The sequence below is a fragment of the Rana temporaria genome, chromosome 1, assembly GCF_905171775.1.
Source record: "Rana temporaria chromosome 1, aRanTem1.1, whole genome shotgun sequence".
In the NCBI taxonomy this organism is placed as follows: Eukaryota; Metazoa; Chordata; class Amphibia; order Anura; family Ranidae; genus Rana; species Rana temporaria.
In genome coordinates, this window is record NC_053489.1 from 326,557,313 (window position 1) to 326,581,098 (window position 23,786).

At 42.5% G+C, this 23,786-nt stretch overlaps 1 protein-coding gene across 2 annotated transcripts in view; it reads right to left on the bottom strand.

The window, feature by feature from the left end:
* The window catches only part of MUSK (muscle associated receptor tyrosine kinase), a 234,558-nt gene that overhangs the window by 52,750 nt on the left and 158,022 nt on the right, over positions 1–23,786 (bottom strand). For both annotated transcript variants that reach the window (XM_040360661.1, XM_040360671.1), the window contains one exon: positions 5,406–5,581. In XM_040360661.1, coding sequence (XP_040216595.1) covers positions 5,406–5,581 — 176 coding nt within the window. The remainder of the gene's footprint in view (positions 1–5,405; positions 5,582–23,786) is intronic.

The window sequence follows — 23,786 nt, forward strand, 5'->3', positions numbered from 1 at the left end:
CCCACCTGTAAGGGTCTTTACTTTATTAAAAATTCCTCTTCAATCCGCTGCCACTGTAATTTTCTGTAAAATTCAATGCAATATGGCAACCTGGGGACATTCTGTACACAGTTGGTGTACAGAACTTCCCCGGTAATGTAATTTCCTACTTGTGTGATTTTTCCAAGAAGTCTGCACTAAGGTGCAACTTTCCTCAATAGAACACTGTATGTGCATCAGCTGATTAGAATAAACACGCACACTGCTATTCAGGAATTAGCATTCCAAGGACATAATGGAGCGTACAGAATTATGCCGCGTACACACCATCACTTTATGTGATGAAAAAAAACTACGTTTTTAAAAACGTCACTTTAAATGACCGTGTGTGGGGGAAAACGTAGTTTTATGTCTTGTGAAAAACGACAAAAAAAATTGAAGCAATTCAATTTTATGTGTCGTATTTCAAAACGTCGTTTTTTACTTCACAGAAATTGACCGTGTGTAGCAAAAAAACGACGTTTAAAACAACATTTTTACACCCGCGCATGCCCAGAAGCTAGTTATGAAGCGAGCTTCAATGGAAAAACGTGGTGAAGGTAACCTCGCTTTGCTAGAGCATTGTGAAAAAACGATGGTGTGTAGGCAACATCGTTTTTTGAAAATTGAAGTTTCAAAAACGTTATTTTTTACTTCACAGAAAATGACGTTTTTTTTCATCACATAAAGTGATGGTGTGTACGCGGCATTAGGTTGGATTCTGCTACAAAGTTTGGTAAACTCCTTGCCTTGTACACAGATCACCCAGAGGGGATTATATATATATATATATACATTCAAAGAGTTTTCTTTATTTTCATGACTATGAAAATTGTAGATTCACACTGAAGGCATCAAAACTATGAATTAACACATGTGGAATTATACATAACAAAAACGTGTGAAACAACTGAAAATATATTTCATATTCTAGGTTCTTCAAAGTAGCCACCTTTTGCTTTGATTACTGTTTGGCACACTCTTGGCATTCTCTTGATGAGCTTCAAGAGGTAGTCATCTGGCGCAGCACCCCATCACTCTCCTTCTTGGTCAAATAGCCCTTACACAGCCTAGAGGTGTGTTTGGGGTCATTGTCCTGTGGAAAAATAATTGATGGTCCAACTAAACGCAAACCGGATGGAATAGCATGCTGCTGCAAGACGCTGTGGTAGCCATTCTGGTTCAGTATGCCTTAAATTTTGAATAAATCCCCAACAGTGTCACCAGCAAAGCACCCCCACACCATCACACCTCCTCCTCCATGCTTCACAGTGGGAACCAGGCATGTAGAGTCCATCCGTTCACCTTTTCTGCGTCGCACAAAGACACGGGGGTTGGAACCAAAGATCTCGTTTGGACTCATCAGACCAAAGCACAGATTTCCACTGGTCTAATGTCCATTCCTTGTGTTCTTTAGCCCAAACAAGTCTCGTCTGCTTGTTGCCTTTCTTTAGCAGTGGTTTCCTAGCAGATATTCTACCATGAAGGCCTGATTCACACAGTCTCCTCTTAACAGTTCTAGAGATGTGTCTGCTGCAAAAGGTGGCTATTTTGAAGAACCTAGAATATGAAATATATTTTCAGTTGTTTCACACTTTTTTGTTATGTATAATTCCACATGTGTTCATTCATAGTTTTGATGCCTTCAGTGTGAATCTACAATTTTCATAGTCATGAAAATAAAAGTGTTCAAAGGGGAAGACATCTATTGACGGCCTCCCAGCAAAGCAGATCTGCGCTGTAGCTGTTATTTGGCTATAGCGCGGATCTCAAGTGGTTAAAGATTACATGAACTGCCCCATGCAGGCCAAGGGAGCAAGTACTTTAAAATGCAATGTGACATTTGTAAAAATATTTTTTAATACAATTGTCATATTTGTAGATTTTTTCTGTCACCCATGTAGCCTGGCAGTAATACTCCCTCAAAGTTTAAATTCCTAGTTTATGGCTTATTTCCAGGACAAGGCAGATAGGGGCTGATTTACTAAAGGCAAATAGACTGTGCACTTTCAAAAGACCTTAGTTAATTAGGTAAAGCTTAAATTTACAAAGGGTATCCAATGACAGGCAACAGAATTTTTTTTTCTTGGACATGTTTGGATAATGGAGGTCATCAGAGCTTCTGCTCATTTACTAAATAGGACACCTCTGCCTAGTGCCATTGGACATCAGGAAGGTCTGGGACAGAAAGGAAGACATCCGAACTTAAGAAGAGGAGTTGGAGTAGGGCAGAGATAAAGGATCCCCGAAATCCAAAACGAGATGAGGTAGCAAACTTATAAGGCCGAAACTTAGCCGATCAAACACTTTCTGGGCATCCAAACTGAGGATTAGTGCAGGGCTAAGAACTCTGTTTAACATATCTATAAGATCAATGGTACGCCTAGTATTATCCCCTGCGTGTCTGGCCGTGACAAAACCTACTTGGTCCTTGTCAATCAGTTTGGGATTTTTGAGACATTTGAGACAGACAATTGGCGAGGATTTTTCTAAAAATCTTGTAGACCGAAATTTAAGAGAGCTATCGGCCTACAATGATCTGGAAGGAAGGGATCTTTGCCCGGTTTTGGTATTACTGAGGTAAAAGAATGTATGAAAGAAGAATGGGGAATCTTGCCTTCAAGTAGGGAGTTAAAGAAAGATAATGTAGGTTATCGCTACGCCATGTATATAGGTTTTGAAGTAGGAATATGGAAGCCCATCATGGCCAGGGGATTTGTGAGTAGGCAGCAACTTAATAGTTCCTCCACTGTAAAAGAGGCGTTTAATTTTTGCAGGTCAGAAGTGGATAACCTAGGTAAGTGGATGTCTGCTAAAAAGCAGTTAAATTTCTCTTGATTAAAAGGTGGGTGATGAGATGGAGTTAAGCAATTGTAGAGTTTACTATAAAAGTCTCAAAAATACCCCAGCCATAGCCTGGGGGAATTGGGTAGGCGCACCATTAGACTGTAACAGGAAATTAGGGCAGGAGTGAAAAGGACAAGGGTTGTGTTTAGACACCCATATTCTTTGGGGTTTATTACTCGTACTCATAACACTTTTGTTTCGCTCAGAGTAAAGATTTGCAGTAGCAGACATAGCTATGGATTTGAGTTACTGACGTAAAAATGTCACTGCATGGAGACGAGCCACCGCAGGGGAGGACACAAGGTGATGTTCAGCAGAGCGTAATTTAGTTAAGAGGGATGTTTTTTTGGGCTGCTGCATTTCTTTTTAAGTGAAATCCCTCTGATATACACTTCCCTACAAAAAGGCATTGCGAGCCTCCCATAGAGTGGCTGTTCCCTCCACTGAGCTGGTATTAAGCTGAAAGAATTCAGTCAGGGCCTGAGAAAGTTTCTCCTTAGTGTCCAGCTGATTTAGAAGAGATTCATTCAGTCACCAGTGGCAGGTTTTAGGGAAGGTCTTTGAGAGGGAGAGATCTAGGGGCATAATCAGAGCAGGTTTGTCAGGTCACCCGTGGCCAGGTGACAAGTGCACCCCGTTGGGGTCAGGGATGCACTACAGGGAAGTGAACCCTATAGCCGACTACTGCTAGCAGAGAGGAAGCTTAACCCAAGATCACCCAGGGCGCGGAGTCTAAGACCCAGTTTTGTATTCACCAGAGCCTTTGATGGTAAGGATGGTCTTCGCCGCAACTGGGTCCAGGTCACGTCCCCGAGATTCCCTAGGTCACACTCCGCAGGGAGAGAGGGGAAGCAGCCAGCAGGACAAACAGTTGTGATGGGCAGGCCGAGGTCAGGGCAACAGGCAGACAAGGATAACCGTGGGACAGGCAAATGGTCAGGGGCACAGGCAGACAAGGATAACTGTGGGACAGGCAAATGGTCAGGGGCACAGGCAAACAGCAGAAGTCAGGAACAAGCCAAAATGGTACACGGAAAGATGATCGTAGCACTCTGCAAACAGGAACTAGCAAACTACACTGTTGAACAGCACTGCAGACCTGTAGCGTGACAGTTAATAAAGACTTCCTGGGCTGGCCTGGGTGGGGCCATACAGGAAGAAGAAGTGATAAAAAGGGAACCTAAACAGAGTCAGGCCTCTTACTGAACAGATAGAAACACAGGTAAGCTGCCAGGCTATTGCAAATCCATGACAGTGTTATTGAGCCCAGTTCAGATGACACCACATTATTCAAAATTGGGTCTGAGTCAAAAAAAGTAATCTAATCAGGAAAACATCTGATGTGGTGGGGAGTAGAATGAGAACTGTTTACTGATAGGGTGGTTGATTCTCCAAGAATCAAACATGTAATGAGAGCAGATCAATTTCCGAAGAAGTGGCTAGAGCCTGCATCTGAGGAAGGAGGTTGGTGTGGAACAAGGATCTTCTATCTCATGAGGGGGAGAAAGCAACATTAAAATCACCACCAACAATTGTAAAATAATGGGAGTATTATTGTAATACCTCAAATACCTCAGTAAAAAAATGTTATCTGACCAGAGTTAGGGGTATAGACATTCATTAGCGTGAGAGTAGTGGACATAAATTCACATTCCAAAATCACATAGCGGCCATGAGGGTCTAGGCGAGTGGACTTGATCCAGAGACGACAGGCACGTTGAATCAGTATCGCCACCCTGGCCTTGCCGGATGAGTCAGATGCCATGTAGGAGTGGGTGAAGTACCTAGAGGCAAATTTAAGTGAACCTCCCGGGCGGAAGTGTGTTTCCTGGATCAGAATCACATCTGCCCCAGAAGCTTTAAACTCCTTTAGAGTTCAAACCCTTAACGTTGTAAGATAAGAATTTTAAAGTCATAACCAGGCATAAGCATAGTGCACAGGTAAGCAATGTATAGTGGAAAAAACCCCAATGGCGTGGTAGGTGATGTTAAAATCAAAGTTAACAGGTAGAGCACAACAATAATTTTAATACCCCAAAAAACATTATTAGGTTTCTGCCAAGCATAGTACATTTCTATTTTGTCTCTAAAGCTGGACACGCTTTACAATCTGATCATTTAATATACTGTATTAAAGCCCCACCCTAGGCAAAAATTTTGTTTAGATTGAGTGGGAAAGCACATATCCTCTGTTAGCCTTTAAATGGTGTTTTTGTTCCCTCTGGAGTGGGAGGAGATTTCCACTAACTTCTGAAATTGTCTGACAGCCTTTACCTGGAAGGGCAAATGAGGACTAATATGGCACTGGCTACCCAAACAATAATTTCAATATATATCTAGTCATGTAGGCCCCTGCGCTACACAGCTGTTGGTAAATGTTACGGATTAAACAAATCTGGCTCTGCATAGCCAACATAAGAACACAAAATCTACAGAGAGAAAATATTATTAAATGTAGCTCTCTGGCATCTCCATTTGGTAAGATGGCAAGAGCTAAAAATACATTTAAAAGATGTTGGAATTCTACAAGAAAACCTTACCAAAATAAGAAATCCCAATACAAGATCTGGGATTCTTCTGCATGCTGGGAAGTTTCTCACAGTCTGGAAGTGTCAGCAACATTAAGCCAGGCTTATAAATTCCCTTGCGTGAATTCTCCTCCATGGAGAGCCATTCTTTGAAGCAATATAGATCTTTAACAGCAAGGCAGTGTTCCCTGAAAAACAGGAGATATTATGTACATAGGCTAGCCAGAAAAGAGAAATAAGAAAAAAATAAGGCCTTACCAGCCACATAGGCTAGTACTATAGTGTTAAACTAAAACAATCTTTGCACACAGGTTAACATTACAAATAAGCAGTTAGCACCAAAGGTTCATGATACTAAACCCACAAAGTATATACAAAACTGGAGTGTTTTCTCCACTCCACTAAGTTTTATTTTCAATGGGTAGCTTGGAGCCATTTAAATATTCATCACCGTTGCGTTTTATAAAGTAAGTTGCAAATATATCGCAGCTCACAGGAGGGGATTCAACAGGCCCGTAACTCACACCCTCCACCCAGGTTCTAAGACTCTGGGCACGTTATCATCTTTGGGCATTACTTTGGACAGATTGTCCTTGTCCAGCCTGTGCATTAGTTCTACTACCTTTGTGCATATTTTGGTGGATTGAGTGAACTATACTTGAAAAAAACGCTTTTCTGCTTACCAGCACACTGTGCTTCGTTTTTACTCTGCTGTTTATTACTATGATTTTTACAATCCTGACTGGCTATCTACTCTAGGTATATTGCCAGTGCCCTGGTATCTAGGCTTGTGTTATACTATTCAATACAACCTTTTTACCACCATGCTCCTGAAGAAGCAAAATGATATGCAAAACATTTAGAGCAAGAAAATGATTTTGCATTTGGACCCATTTTAAGGCTTTTCACTTCACATCTGTGTTGTTCAACTGTTACTGTTTTTTGTATATGCACCAAAATAACTGTAGTTGTTGGAAGTGATATAAGAGCATCATCTTGGGCTATGTATTGATAATTATTACACACAAACAGTCTTAAATGTATTACTGTTTTTTTTATATATATTTCTACAATTAAAACCTATAGATTTTTACATGAAGTACCCATGTGCTGTTTAAGTCCAATTTCTTAGCGTAATTAGTGTCGACGTTGCAAATATTGTTGGTTGTTCTCCTTCTGAACCAATTTATACTTCTTCTCTTTGGGCACTCTTTCCTGTATCTTAAGCTGAATGGATATTTCTACAGCTCTGTTTCCATATAGCTCTTGCCAATAGGTTTTCATGTAGCATATTTAAAAATGCCATTTATATGTATTATGGTGCACACAGTTTCACACATAGAGTAAAAAGTTAATTCTCCTCTGCAAAATGCAAAAAAAAGATGCATGTTAAAATGTTATAGCACAGAGGATGGCAGTGTTTATCAAAAGTATTTAATATGCAAATTAAAATGTGCACATGTATTTAAGGAAACCGTTTCTTTTAGAAAGATAAAGTAGTAGCTAGAGTAGATGAAGTATTCCCAATTTTACGGGCACTAGAATCCCTCACCTCTGCAACTATCTATTTGTTGATCAGTTGATGGGCCTAATTGTCCAGATGATATTTAAGGAAGATGGCAAGGAGAAGACCAGCCTATCAAGGCATCCCCAATTTAGGGGTTTTCACATAACATTTCAAATTCACATTACTTTAGCAAAAGAAAAGTGATCAAGTATGATCAGGCTTTGTTAGCACAACGGAGTAAAATAAATACTTGGTTAATATTTTCTGAAAACTTACATTATAATTTTTTTCCTAGAAGTGAGTGAATGCCATATAATGTTACAGGTATCTTACAAACACCAGTACATTTACAGGCAGGCTGAAGAAGGATGAATTACATTTTAGGACGAATAGGTCAAAGTCTTCTTATAAGCCAAAGAAAAAATTATGGTTTGAGTTGGAGGATATGATTTAAGTAAGCCTGCCCAAAAAATATTGGAGTGTTAGGAGTTCTCTAAAGACAGTATGGGTGAATAAATTAGGTACTGCTGCTATAGTGCAGACAACAGGAAATTACATGCTTCAAAGGTGCTGCTTTATTTTATTTCAAAATCCAGATAGAGAAAATACACTTTCCATAATTGGCAAAGTTTCAAGTCTTCAAGGATCCCTCTTACAAATGTATAAAGGTTAAATAAAAACTTAACTTTAAAAATAAAAAGATTTTGCAGCAAATTAATTCCCAAAGACTGTACATTGCACATGGCTTATACATATTGGCCCGGATTCACAGACAGCAGCGCACATTTATGCCGCCGTAGCGTATCTCTTGTACGCTACGCCGACCCAGCGCAGAGAGGCAAGCATGGAATTCACCAAGCCAATGCTGCCTAAACTGCGCTGGATTTCGAAGGCGTAAGTTGGCGTAGGTGGAAGTGGGCGTGAGCCATGCAAAGCCATGCAAATGAGGCGTGACCCCATGCAAATAATGATTTGAGAGCCAGACAAGTACATTGAACGAACTGCGCATGCGTCGTGTCATGGACGCATCCCCGTGCGCATGCTCATAACCACTTCGGAAAAACTACCTAAGATACGTCGGATCACTGCCTACGCCATGAATGTAATCTATGTCCATCCAGACACACGTGCAACGTAAACTACGTAAAAAACGCCGGACTCTGTTCCCTGATGTAGACCTTTACATGCTGCTGCTGAGTTACACCTCCTTTATGGGGCTTAACTTTACGCCGGACGTACAACTTACGCGCACCTCTCGTAGCCTGCGTCGGGCGGGCGCAGGTTCGTGAATCACCGTATTTTCCTAATTTGCATATTTGAATGGCTAATCAATGGCAGCGCCACCATGCGGCCAGCGTAAATGTGCGCCCACCCTACGCCGGCGTAGGCAAGTTACGTCGGCGGGATTAAGCCTGTTTTTAGGCGTATCTTAGTTTGTGGGTACGTCGCACAGATATGACGGTGCATATTTGCTCTTACGCGGCGTATCTGGAGATACGTCGGCGCAAGTGCTTTGTGAATCCGGGCCATACTGTTTATCCATGACACCAGAAAATAGAGGAATGCCGTAATCTTTCCAGTCCATGACCAAATCCTTTGCTACCATTTTTGCAAAATGTTTCCTGATTTATGTCTTTTCAGCAAAAACTGGAGCAGAATTTGGTGCAGCTATGCATGATAGCCAATTTTTTTCTAACTCCAGCTTGTTCAATTAAGCTTTGACAATAAAACCTGGAAGCTGATTGGTTTCTATGCAGAGATGCACCGGATTTTGCATGCTCCAGGTTAAGTAAATTCCTCCCTGACTTGTAACAAGGTTCCTACCAAATAAAAAATGGAAGATAGGTGCATCATGTTTTGGACGCATTCTAAAAAGATTGTTTTAATGCAATATTTTATATAAACAAATGTGGATATAAAATAAATATATGTATTGAAAGCAATCCATATGTATGATGGCATGTGCAATCAAAGTGCAACAAAAATTAATCTTCATATGTGCTCCATCGTACAGTGCACTCCACCCTGACACACCGGAAGACTGAGGCCTCGGACACACGACCGAAAAACTTGACGGGCGAAACACATCGTTTTGCTCGTCGAGTTCCTTGTGAAGCCGTCGAGAAACTCGACAAGCCAATTTTTTCCATTCCCGTCAAGGAAATAGAGAACATGCTCTCTTTTTGGCTCGTCGAGTTCCTTGACGAAAGTGTACACACGACCGGTTTCCTCGGCAAAAAAATATCTCCCAGCAAGTTTCTTGCTGGTTTTTGCCAAGGAATTCGGTGGTGTGTACGAGGCCTTACAAGAAAAGTTTGATACACAACTCGTGAGACATCAAAAAGAGCCTAATAAATGAACGTCAACATAGTCACAGCGGGTATAAGAGGCATCCAATCCTCTTCACAAACTCCATACAAAGTCGCACATTCAGAAAGAGAAAGAAGAGTCCCACGTTCTAAATAGTGTAAAATCCGAGGACTGATTTTATTTAAAACGTTTAAAAACACTTCCATATAAGCAGACATAATCGTTGCTAAACAAATGACAATTCCCAAGTTGCAACTCACAAACTCGTGCGAGCCTGGTGCCGTTACAGCCTCTGACTTCATCCTACACGTTTCCTCAAAAAATTACATAATCAGGGGCTCAGAGGCGCCGCTACACCACACATTATATACATTGGCAGTGTAGAAAGTAAGGAACACAGAAAAAATTCCGGAAATAGTCCCAATTAATTTTTTTTGTCAATTAGCCTACAAGGCACCATCTTGTTGTCAATAAGATCAACATTGCAAATGTGCACTCTAAACTCCCATACACCGCATAAAAGTATGAACAACCTGTATTTTGATATCCCTTGTCTAATATTACATAAAACCTCCACGTCAATGGAGATTTTTACAACCTGCATGACCAAAAAATCCAAAATAAATAAGTGATTAATAACTGCATTAAAATGTAAAACTTTGTAAATGCATTAACAATATAATCTTAATAAGTATAACATCCTAAATAGAGGAAAAATTATGTCAGCATGGTAATAAGGAAAAGAGGAACAGAACATTCAACTATTGCTAATAAACACATTCTCCTTGGAATCTAAATTTAAACCAAAATAGGAGAAAATCCATAAATCATCAATCTTACCTGAATATCTCCCTTTTTATGGAACAACACCTACAATGGAGTTAAAATGTATCAATACCAATAAAGAGAATTCCAGTGAGATCTTCATTTTGAAACAGTGCATAATGTTTTGAAACACTGTGACCCCTGAACCCTCTCCATATATTTGCCATGTGTTCATTCAAATGCACATGAAGGGCTCTGGTGGTCCTTTCCACATGTTGCAGGCCGCACAGGCACTGCAATAAATAAACACATTTTTTTGTGGCACAGGTAATAATTGATAGGATGGAATATGATCTGAGGGTGGCTGTAGAATGAAATGAGGTGACTCTCTTATTTCTCAAATAATTGACCTGACACAGTCACACCTCTTACGGGGGAAAGCAGCTTTTAAATTCTGAAAAAAAGGGATTTTTATTAACAGCTTACCTGTAAAATCCTTTTCTTGTAGTACATCACGGGACACAGAGCAGCATAGCCATTACATATGGGTTATATAGTGTACCTTCAGGTGATGGACACTGGCACTCTCCGACAGGAAGTTCCCTCCCTATATAACCCCCACCCATAGTGGGAGTACCTCAGTTTTGTAGCAAGCAATATGCATCCCAAAATTCCCCATAAGAGGGGTGGGAGCTCTGTGTCCCGTGATGTACTACAAGAAAAGGATTTTACAGGTAAGCTGTTAATAAAAATCCCTTTTTCTTTATCGTACATCACGGGACACAGAGCAGCATAGCCATTACATATGGGATGTCCCCAAGCAATGCTCCATGAGGGGAGGGAGACAACCAGAAAAAAACAAACAAGAGGTGCCACCGGACAAGAGGAGATTAAACTGCGGCCCGCAGTACCGCCTGCCCAAAGGCTGAATCAGCGTTCCTCCTAACGTCCATTTGATAAAATTTTGCAAATGTGTGGACAGATGACCAGGTTGCTGCCCTGCAGACCTGAGCCATAGGGACCTGGTGATACGCTGCCCAAGAGGCACTTATAGCTCTAGTGGAATGAGCCTTAACCGATAAGGGTGGACTCTTCCCCTTCAGGCCATAGGCCTGAATAATCGTCTGCCTAATCCACTTAGCAATAGTGGCCTTAGACGCTGCCTGGCCCTTCTTGGGCCCTTCCGGCAGAATGAATAAGACGTCCGTCTTACGAATCTGGGCTGTAGCTTCCAAGTAAATCTTTACAGCTCTAACTACATCCAAGGAATGTAGTAACCTCTCTTCCTTAGAAGAAGGCTTTGGAAAAAATGATGGAAGAATCACATCTTGATTAAGGTGAAAATTTGATACCACCTTAGGCAGGAAGGACGGAAGCGGCCGCAAAACGACCCTGTCCTTATGCAATAATAAATAAGGTGCCTTACATGACAAGGCTGCCAACTCCGACACCCTTCTGGCGGATGCCATGGCCACCAGAAACACTAGTTTCCTAGTCAAAAGGACCAAAGGGATCACGGACAAGGGCTCAAAGGGCTGGCTTTGCAAGGCCGATAGAACCAAATTTAGATCCCAAGGATACAGGGGAGCTTTAATCGGGGGATTCACCCGAATAACACCTTGTAAAAAGGATTTCATTAAGGAATGGGCAGCCAACGATCTCTGGAAGAAGACCGACAAGGCAGACACCTGCCCCTTGATTGTGCCGACCGCCAAACCTTTTTCCACTCCCAACTGTAAAAACTCCAGGATTCTCCCAATAGTATATTTGCGGGGATCCCATTTCCTGGTTTCACACCAGGTAATATAGGCCTTCCACACCCTATAGTATATTAACCTGGAAACTGGTTTTCTTGCGTTTATAAGGGTAGAAACGACCTGCCCTGAAAGGCCTCTGTTTCTGAGAATCAGGGACTCAGCCGCCAGGCCGTTAAATTTAGGGCCTGTAAGGCAGGGTGGTAGAATGGCCCTTGTGAGAGGAGGTCCGGACGTAGAGGGAGGACCCAAGGCTCCTCTACGGTCATCCTTTTTATCAAGGAGTACCAAGGTCTTCGGGGCCACGCTGGGGCCACTAGAATCGCTGGCTTGCGTTCCCTTTGAATTCTGTGAAGAAGACGGGGTAGCATCCGTATTGGAGGGAAGGCATAGATTAGCGCAAACTGATGCCAGGGACACACCAAGGCATCTGTCCCGCAAGCCAATGGATCCCTCGTTCGAGAGACAAAGTTTGCTACTTTGGCATTGAATCTGGACGCCATAATGTCCACCTCCGGAGTACCCCACTTCCGGCAAATGACCTGGAACACTTCGGGATGGAGGGACCACTCCCCTGGGGACATCTGTTGGCGGCTGAGGAAGTCCGCTTGCCAATTGTCCACCCCGGGGATAAAGATAGCTGAGATGCAGGGGACATGGGCTTCTGCCCATGAAAAGATCCGATCTACCTCCCTTTGGGCTGCCTGACTCCTGGTGCCACCCTGGTGGTTTATATAAGCTACGGCAGTGGCATTGTCGGATTGTACCCTTACTGGGGAGCCCTGCAGAACCTCCGTCCAGCCCAAAAGAGCCAACCGAGCTGCTCGGATCTCTAAGACATTTATGGGTAGGGCTGATTCTGCCCTTGACCATTTCCCCTGTAGGGTTAAATCGTCTAGGACTGCACCCCAACCTGATAGGCTGGCGTCCGTGGTTACTATCCTCCATGAGGGGGGATTGAACGATCTTCCTTTCAGAAGATTTTTTGTGACTAGCCACCAACACAGGCTCTGCCTTACCGCATAGGGAAGGGAAATGGGAAGATCCAAGGCCTGGAGTCTTTTGTCCCAGGCCGTGAGAATTGCTCTCTGTAGCCTCCGAGAATGGATCTGGGCATAGGGCACTGCCTCGAAGGTGGCCACTAGCTTTCCCAACAGGCGCATGCAGAGGCGTATAGATGGCCTTGTGCTGCTTAGGACTATGTGGATTAACTCCCTTATCGAGTCCACTCTGGACTGGGGCAGGAAGATCCGTTGTTGTCTTGTATCTAAAATCAGACCTAGATACTCCAACCTTCTTGTGGGCTGTAAAGCCGATTTGTCCCGGTTTAGAACCCAACCCAGGGACTCTAGGCAGTTTACTGCTAGCAACACTGCCCGATTTAGACCGGCCGCTGAGTGGTCGACTACCAGAAGATCGTCTAGGTAGGCCATGATCAGAATGCCCTGTTCCCTTAGGATGGCTAATACGGGGGCCAGGATCTTCGTAAAAACCCGAGGGGCCGTGGCTAGTCCGAACGGAAGAGCCACGAACTGATAATGCCGATAGTTTAGGGCAAAACGCAGATACCTGTAATGGCCTGGGAAAATCGGAACGTGCAGGTATGCGTCCTTTATATCGATGGAGGCCAAGAACTCCTTTCCTTGGAGGGCGGCCACCACCGAACGAATGGACTCCATTCGAAAAGACCGGACTCTTAAAAAGCGGTTTAATAACTTTAGGTCCAGAATAGGCCTGACGTCGCCGTTTGGCTTCGGGACAACGAAGAGGTTTGAGTAAAACCCTTGTCCTTGCTCCCCTGCTGGTACTTCCATAATCACTCCTTGAGACAGGAGTCGCTCTAGGGCGGACAGAAGCGATGCCTGTCTCTGAGGGTCGCCTGGAAGTCTTGACGTTTGAAAGTGAGGAGGGGGGAACTCCCGAAACTCCAGCTTGTACCCCTGAGTTACTGAGGACAGAACCCATTGGTCGGTAACTTGGGCCCCCCACAACTCCGAGAACAACCGGAGTCTTCCCCCCACTCGAGAGAGTGGGGGCGCCCCTTCACAAGGCTGCCTTAGGGGCAGCCTTAACCGGCTTACGGTTCCACGGTCTCTTGTTCCCTGCAGCTTGCCCCTGGGGCCTGTTTGCAGCTGCGCGTCCAGGAGGCCGTCGATACTGCCTAGAGAATGAGGGCCCTGGAACTGGAGAGGTTGGGCGCTTAAAAGAGGGACCTCGGAACCTTTTATTAACCGGCAAAAGGGTGCTCTTACCACTAGAGATCTTTTGAATATATTTGTCAAGATCTTCTCCAAACAATCTCTCTCCTTGAAAGGAGAATCCTGTAAGGAGTTTTTTGCAGGGGGTTTCTGCAGACCAGTTCTTTAACCAAAGTAATCTTCTCATGTGAACCAAATACAGGGATAGGCGGGACGCCTGTTGGATTGAATCCTTGATAGCGTCTACCGCGAAACATAAAGCTCTAGGTAGATCGGCTAAGTCCTGAGCCTGTTGAGCCGGAAGGTCCTTTAGGGCCTGCTTGGCCTGGTCTTTTAAAGCCTGGCAGACGCCAATGGCAGCTACAGCTGGCTGGACCACTGCCCCCGCTGTGGCAAAGGATGCCTTCAGTAAGGTCTCAAGCCTTTTATCCACAGGATCTTTGAACATGTGAATATTGTCCACCGGACACGTTAACGCTTTATTGACACATGATATGGCTGCGTCAACAGTGGGGACAGCCCATTTCCTTGAAAACTCCTCCTCTAAAGGGTACATAACTGCGAACCTTTTAGGAGGCAAAAAAATCCTGTCTGGCTTAACCCAGTCCTGAAATATCAGGTCCTTTAATAAAGGATGGACCGGGAACACCAGGTTGGCTTGGGGCGTTTTAGGGAGCCCAATGAGGACACAGCGGAGGCCAGAGGCTGAGGCAAAGGCATTTTAAAAGCTGACCGCACCATATCCGTTAAGGACTGGACCCACAATTTTTCTGCGTGAGAAGCTGAAAAAGGTTCTTCTATAGTAGAATCTTCAGAACCTAAATGGTCCAGGTGATCCTCAGCCTGGTCTCCTGTATCTTCCAATTCCTCAGTGGAAAGGACATCTTCCTCAGGAGATTCAAACCTGGGAGACGGGGACCTAGCCCGCTTCTTCCCGGATAAAGAGGCCGTAATAAGAGCGGCCATCCTTTTTTCAAATCCACCCAAGGTGGAGGCTAACATCTCTTCCGTTACATAGGAAGGAGTTGGTTGAATAGGGCCCGCCATAGCACCTAGCAACCCCGATGGCTCACCCAGGGCAGCAACCTCCGGATCCTCCGGGGAGGTAGGGGCAGGTGGATTCTGGGAAATATCCTCCGAGCCCGATGGGGAACCCTTCGGCTTTTTAACACCTTTAGCATTTTTAGCGTTCCCTGCACCCTTAGGAGCCATAATAAACAAATCTGAGATACTCCGCTAATATACAACTAACTGTAATAGCTGGAGAAAAACACACATTTAAATAAATGAGGAAAAAAATTAGGCTAGGGTAATGTTAGACAGAAAACTAAACTTCCCAAAACCTAACAAGAGATAGCAATATTGAGCCCCAAGGGCTTAATCATATCCTAATATTGCTTCCCTTAATGCTGGGCTAAGAGAGTACCAAATGCTAAGTACTCTGACTGCTACTTAGTACACCGGCTTTTCAGAGAAAATATGAGCTTAAACAGCTCTTTAGCAAGGTGTGTACAAAAAAACGGCCACTAGGTGTCACTGTGTCAGCATAACATAGGCAAACCTATCCTGCTCAGCTCAGCATCGCTGCTCCGTGTCCCTTCACAGCCTTCAGCAAACTGACAGGCTAAATAGAGTTTTCCCTCTGATGTACAGAGGGGAGGGAACTCCCTGGGCGTCCCCCGCCCCTCCACGCAGCGTCGGCGCCTATAACAGTGCGCGCGCACGCGCGCGCGCGCGCGCTCCCGACGCCGCTCTACAGGAAGCAGGAAGCAGAATCCATGTGGGGAGAGGAGCCCGGGAGCTGCTGGAGACACACAGACATCAGGAAGTAAGTAATTTAAACCTGACATGCTCCCCTTTACATTTCATGGAGCAAAAACACCTTGTAGCAGCAGCAGCAGTCTATTAGCCCAGCCAGAGGAACAGTATACCTGGGTGTTTGAGCCATCCAGTCATGCAGACTTTGTGGTTTCTCTTTAGCCCATGCACAGAGGCATAAAAAAAGGCTTTTCCCCAGAGTCCCCTGTGGGGAGCCCACTGACAAACCAAGTTCCGTAGGCCCCCCGCTTACCTTTCCACGCCGCAGGGTATTGCTCATGCAAGAGGCCCAATCTTCCCCCTTCACCGTGGGTATGGTCATAGACCTTCAGGGACCGGGGTCCAAGTCAGGAACACCACACACCTGGACCTATACAGCACTACTGGCAGCAGGTATCCATAGGTTAAAAAACCCAGTCCTGGAACCCAGAGTCCAGCCCTCCAAGGAGAGGCATTATAGGCAAAACCCCATCCACGAATTGGGGCCCGGGTACCGTCCACTTTGGCTATGAAGCACCTTGGACGGATCCGGTCGGCTGGCCCTGGTCCCAAGGACAAACTGCAGGCACAACCTTCAACGTGCACCAACACCTAAGACACTGGCGAAAAAACTGAGGTACTCCCACTATGGGTGGGGGTTATATAGGGAGGGAACTTCCTGTCGGAGAGTGCCAGTGTCCATCACCTGAAGGTACACTATATAACCCATATGTAATGGCTATGCTGCTCTGTGTCCCGTGATGTACGATAAAGAAAAGGTAGGTCTGGTAGGTTGATTTGCTATATTTGGGGCAAGGTAGGAGCTCCCCTGCAGAGGATGCAAGGATTATCTTGCAAGTTAGGTCCTTACCTTATCATTTTTAAAACAGGCCAGTGTTTGATAGGGATACACTTATGACAGATACTGTAATATAAGAAATAAACAGACCAAACAAGATTTTTTTTGGTCTATGAGCATTTATTTTTCCATACAGCATTATGCTATCAAAAACATTTTCAAGAAACACTGGCCTGTTTAAAAAAATGTTAGGGTGATAGGACCTCTGTTGCCAGATAAGCCTTGCATTCTCTTCAGGGGAGTTCCTACATTGGGAGATAAGATTGATATGTTATGATTGAATTGATGTACAGTATCTCACAAAAGGGAGTACACTGACATTTTTGTAAATATTTTATTTTATCTGTTCATGTGACAGCACTGAAGAAATTACACTTTGCTACAATGTAGTGAGTGTACAGCTGGTATAACAGTGTAAATTTCCCCTCAAAATAACTCAGCACACAACCATTAATGCTTAAACCGCTGGCAACAAAAGTAAGTACACACCTAAGTGAAAATGTCCAAATTGGGCCCAAAGTGTCAATATTTTGTGTGGCCACCATTATTTTGCAGCACTGCCTTAACTCTCTTGGGCATGGAGTTCATCAGAGCTTCACAGGTTGCCACTGGAGTCTTCTTCCACACCTCCGTGATACCTCTCTGATATCTAATGATCTAAGATATCAGTTTAAATGCAAGTGTATATATCTCAAAATGCCTATAAACTATACAAAATTTAAAATAAAATTTACCCAAAAGCCAACCTTTAAAATCATGCAGTGCAAATGAACCCTTGCACTCCTACACCTTCCGTTTGAGAGAAAGAAAACCGCCGCTCCAGACAAATGCACTTCAGCGGTGAGTATGGTTCAAAACCCGATGGGTGCAGGCAATGCACAAAGCATAAATAAGAGGGAGGAGATGATGGACAGCCGCACTTCAATAAAGTGTAAAAAATGGTGCCTTTTATTCCAGTAAAACGAAAACTACAACAGCAAAAAAAAAACCGCAAGCAGTGGGGTAACAGAGCTGATGCGTTTCACATCGATAACCGATGCTTACTCATAGCAGCAATCAGTGAGGTGTCACAGTAAGCCATGCCCCCTAACAGTTAGAATCACTCCCTAGGACACAATTTACCCTTTCAGCGCCCCCTAATGGTTAACCCCTTCACTGACAGTCACATTTACACACTAATCAGTGCATTTGTATAGCACTGACCGCTGTATAAATGTGAATGGTCCCAAAATAGCGGCAAAAGTGTCCGATGTGTCCGCCATAATGTCGTAGTCACGATAAAAATCGCAGATCGCCACAATAACAAGTAAAATTATACTAAAAATGCCATAAAACTACCCCTATTTTGTAGACACTTTAACTTTTGCGCAAACCAATCAAGATCTGCTTATTGTGATTTTTTTTACCAAAGATATGCAGAAGAATACGTATCAGCCTAAACTGAGAAAAAATTTGCTTTTTTAAAAAAAATTGGGGATATTTATTATAGCAAGAAGTACAAAATATTGCTTTTTTTTCAAAATTGTCGCTCTATATTTGTTTATAGCACAAAAAATGATCAAATACCAATTATCAAATACATCAAATACCACCAAAAGAAAGCTCTATTTTTGGAAAAAATAGAACGTCAATTTTGTTTGAGACGACCGCGCAATTGTCAGTTAAAGCGACGCAGTGCCTAATCGCAAAAAGTGGCCCGGTCATTTGGCAGCCAAATGGTCCGGGGCTGAAGTGGTTAAGCAGATTTTTTTTGTTTAATATTTCATATAATTATCTAATGATCTAATATATCAGTTTAAATGCAAGTGTATATATCTCAAAATGCCTAAAAACTATACAAAATGTAAAATTAAATTTACCCAAAAGCCATTGTAGTTTTCCTTTAAGACCATGCAGTGCAAATGAACCCTTACAAAAGTAGAGAGGACTCCTGGGTAAATGCAAAAATGAATCCCAGGGTAAGCCTGTGGTTATCAACACAGAACTGGTGGTTCAGGTTTGCATGTGAAATTTTATGACAAATACAAAAGAACATGTGCATTAAAAAAAAGAGCTCTATTTCTATAATCAACAATTTCTAAACCCTTGAACTTTCTTTCAAATAAAATTGTTTTCTGAAAATATATTTATTTTTTAAATAAGATTGATAATTAGGCATTTCCTAGATGGATGCCTTTAAATTTAACCTGCTCGGGTTCTTAAGCTGAGGTTTTTTGTACTACATTTTTTTTTCCTAGTAACAATATATTCTGCTTACTGTACTTCTTTTATTTGGGTCTCAAAATAATGTGTTCTACAAGATCTTAATATGGCTACTGATTCATACAATTAAAAAAATACTTTTTATGGCCAACTGGCTATTGAAATGATTGAAAATACTAAAGTGTAACAGGAATATTGGGCCAGATTCAGCAAAAACTGCGGCGGCGTAACGTATCGTCTTTACGTTACACCGCCGCAAGTTTTCAGCGCAAGTGCCTGATTCACCAAGCACTTGCATGTAAACTTATGGCGGTGTATCGTAAAGACGTCCGGCGCAAGCCCGCCTAATTCAAATGGGGCGTGTACCATTTAAATTGGGCGCGCTCCCGCGCCAAACGTTCTGCGCATGCTCCGTTTGGAAATTTCCTGCCGTGCTTTGCGCGAAATTACGGTGCCCCGACGTGTTTGTGAATGGTGACGTGCGTAACGGACTTACGCCAAAAACATTTTTTTTTTAATTCGACGCGGGAACGACGGCCATACTTTAACATGGCTGGTGTAAAGTTAAGCCATGAAAAAGCAGGCTTAACTTTGCGACGGGAAAAAACGACTTGCGACGACGTAACGCACGCGAGTACCTTCGTGGATCGCCGTAAAAGCTAATTTGCATACCCAAGGCTGGAAAACGGCGCAAACTCCACCCAGCGGCGGCCAAAGTATTGCAGCCTAAGATCCGAAGGCGTACGAAGCCGTAAGCCTGTCGGATCTTAGCCAAAAGCTGTCGTATCTTGTTTGTGAATCACAAATTAAGATACGACGCGGCAAATTTGAAAATACGCCGGAGTATCAGTAGATACTCCGGCATATTTCTTCTGTGAATCTGGCCCATAGTCATTTTGCATTGATTATGGGAGAATAAGTTTCCAGGGTAAAAGGTAACAGATGGATGAGTAGAAATATAAACTTTGCTTAGGTATGCTAGGGATCGTTAACTGCGTATTAAGTAACTTCTCCATAGCAAGGCATGGTATTTACATTACTATTTATACAATAATGTTGTATGCAATGCCCTTTTTCATTAAATACCCATAAGATAGGCAAAGTCCTTGAGTGTGCTGTGAAAATGTCATATGACGTCAATGACATGAGACACTTGTATCTAGCCTCACAGGTCTGAAGGGCTGGTATGTTGTTCAGGGTCAATCTTGCCAGAACTTATCATCGCTTAATCAATCAATGCACAGTTGCAGTTCTTACAGGAAAAAAGTAAATGCATAGTATCACTGATTAAAAACAAAGTTGACCTTTTACTTATACAAAACAGCACTTTAGCAGAAAGAGCATAGCAAAATTGTATTTATACTACAGTTATAAAAATGTTATCTGTGTTCATGTAGTTCCTATCACGTGAATATATAAAAGAACAAATTGTTTATTATCTAATATGAAGTAATAAAAAAGGGTGATGTCAGAGAAGACAAATTTTTAAAGAAAAACTGTTGGGAATATTTGAAAACTTTTACTTATTTTCCCATTCTCATATGTGACCCTTTTGTGGGTTTAAAGCACCTATTTATTTGTGTTAATGCTGGCTGTAGCACCTCCCTAGTCTAAAGCCCACTCTAAGGGTGTTCTTCTGGGAGATTCACAGCCAGCACAAAGCCCCCCGCCCCCTTTGCAAGATTACTGTTCTTTTACTCCTATGGATAAAAAATCAGTGCTGCAGGGCTGTGTGGCTACTAGTAAAAACTGAGGCTGGTGGCAGCGCTATCACACATCCCTGACAGAGCTGCTGGTTCATCCATAATAATAAAGATTTGCTTGTAAACATGCACAGCCCCAGCAGATGGATTACACTGCCCTTCATGTGTATTTACAAGCAGTAGTAGATAAATCACACAGCCACACAGGCTTTGTTAACTGTGCTCGTTGTTCTGCTTTTCCAGCGCTTACTGGAGCACCGTGCTGTAGAGGAGGACCAACTGGCTTCGGCTCTGTTGAGAATCAGAGCCAGCTGTCAATCAGGCAGCTGGGTGGATCCTGATACTTTGGAGAGACTTTGTGACCTGATTCTTCTTAAATTTATTTTTTTCTTTAAAAAAAGACATAAACAAAACATAACATTCAAAATCGTATTTATATATATTTACCGTGTTACCTTACCCATCACCCCTATCCTTACATAAACAAAACATAACATTCAAAATCACATATATATCTACCGTGTTACCTTACCCATCACCCCTATCCCTCCTTGCTATATATTTTACCACCATTGCTCTACATTATCTTAGTGGACAAAAAAAATAACTGATTCTGAGTCACAGGGGTGCAAAAGTAAGTGCACTTCTGTGACCCACAAGAGAAGTATGGCCAAGAAGGCATTGGCCATACTTCTCATTTAACATATCCTGGCCCTCTTGATCATGTTTTCTCTTTTTTTCTCAGGGCACATAGAATCAACATTCATTAGGTGCTGCAGCTTCAAGATCATCCCATTCCTGTATCATGCTACAATCACCTGTCTGTGGTAAAACTTTATGTAAAAACATCATTCTAATTTAAGCTTTATGACAATAAAAATTGTCTAATCCCTATGAAAAAAGTCTGTAGCATATTTCTGCAGTTTACATACTTTTATCCAGCTGTGCTCCCAATTCCTGCTGAAATGCACAATAATGGGGGCCACAGAAATCATCAATCCTAATTAAAGACAGTTTACCCAGTGTTCTATCTTTATTTTACTTAAACATCAGTGGGTTTCTGATCCTAGCTGAGGTATTAAACAAGCCAGTGCAGACTCTTTACTCCCCTAATATAATCTCGGGTCATTTCCCTATTTCTCTCCGGTGTGATAAAGTCTAGGAAATAACTTCAACCTGTTAATCTTGTACAGGACAAACTGCTCTCATACATAATTCACACCCAAGAGCCACATTTATCACACCCTGGAAAATCCAGACAGAGTGACAGCAGCAAACTAGGCTCATCACAGTGACAACATGAATAAACTGTTACATAAAGATTTGTTGATATTAATAATGCACGTGTTGTACCATGCCAGCTTCTATGGCAAGCAGCGTAATTCTAAAACTGCAGGTGACTGATGGAATTCTTAGTAAAGGTTACGGAAAGCCAGTGTTCACAATGCCAAGTATATTACAAGGCCCAGAGGTCAGGATCAATCATCCTCAACTTCTACTTAAAAATATGCACTGAAAAAAATATTGATCTTCTCACAGCATGCAATATGGATTTCATGATGGATTTTATCTCCAGCGCTTTGATGGCTTCTGTCTGAATTTGTTGTTACTGCCAAGGAAGGCTCTTAAGCCAAGATTTATCTAGCACAGAGCAAGCTCTTCAGTCAGTATTACAATTCCAAAGGTTTAGTTATTAAAGTTATGTCAACTTCACAGCAAAACCACGCTATTATATTATTTGGCAATAAATCAAAAAAAGTTTGAATTGCTTAAAAACCGAATACATCAAGGTCTCATCCTATTTACCCTTAGAAGACATATAAGCTTCCCTCCTGATGTCAGTAAAATACAGAGCTCCAAATCTGCACTGCATTTTAGTTATTAACTGTATTTATTTGCAACAGCATATTGCAGATCACTTTACATGGTATCTTCCACAGTTTATGATATTCCCTGTCCCAGTAAGCCAGTAGTCTCAAAACCGCAGCCCAGGGTCCGGACACAGCCCTTTGCTTGCTTTTATCAGGCCCTCTGGGAACTATTATTATATTTATTCACTGACACCAACGAAGGGGCACAATTCCTCCCAATGACTCCAATGATGAGTAATGATGAACAGTAAAATGGCCCTTTGGTTAGAAAGTTTGGAGACTCCTGGTCTATGCTATAGAAATAAAAGCACCTAGCACTCTAAGGACCTCTAAAGCAAAACACATTAAATTGGATAGACAGATAGCCGTAATGTTGCAGAAAAATTTCTCTTGAGAAATCCAAGGAATACACTGGAAACTATGAGCCTTAATCACCTGCGTTACAGGAACGGACGCCTCCACATTGCCATGATCCTCACACATATTTAAGTTTTCTATAACAAAACTCCTGTCTACCCCCACATCCTAGCTCATATGTATCTCTTAAGAACTTGAATTATGTAGACCTGCCTGGCTTAGTAGCTCACCCACTTGCAGGTCCTGTGAATAATTATTTGTCTGATTTCATTTCAGAGGTCTGCACCACTCATTTCAAAACATTAGTGACATTAGTTGACAGCAAGCATATTTGTATCCAGGATCTTACCCATGCTGTATGCAAGATTTACTGCTCCTATGACTCAGTAACCACCATGATGTACTTGTCAGCTATAAAAACCAGGTCCCATTCTAATTTCATTTTAAGTGTAGGACTGCTTTGGGCCAAGTGATCTAACAAGTCATGTTCATGGTCATCTAATTTGATCACCCAACTTGGAATTAGAGCATGCTGTAACCTACTTTTTATTGCTGGGATTGAGCTTTTATAACTGTCTTCTCCTTAACTACCATAGCACACAGCTACAGTATGAAATATTTGATGTTTAGCAAAAATAAGAACCATGCTAAGATGCATCCATCCCCATGGAACTTAAAGTGGACCTTCACACAAAAATATCACTTTACGTCATTGAAATCCTCTTCCCTCCACAATCTAAACAAGCAGACAGTGTGTTTTGTTTTTTTGTGTTTATTTCTCTCTTTTTTTTATTCACAGTCATCCCATCCCTTACCTCTCTTTTCATCTAGACAAGAATGACAAGAACCCTGCTTCTGCAGTATCCTGGGGTTTCCATGGTCATATATCCCAGCAGACATGAACTGAGGCACCAGCTTCCACACAGCACTGGAAAAAGTAACTAATGCCCCGTACACACCATCACTTTATGTGATGAAAAAAAACGACATTTTCTGTGAAGTAAAAAATGACGTTTTTGAAACTTCAATTTTCAAAGACGAAGTTGCATACACACCATCGTTTTCTCACA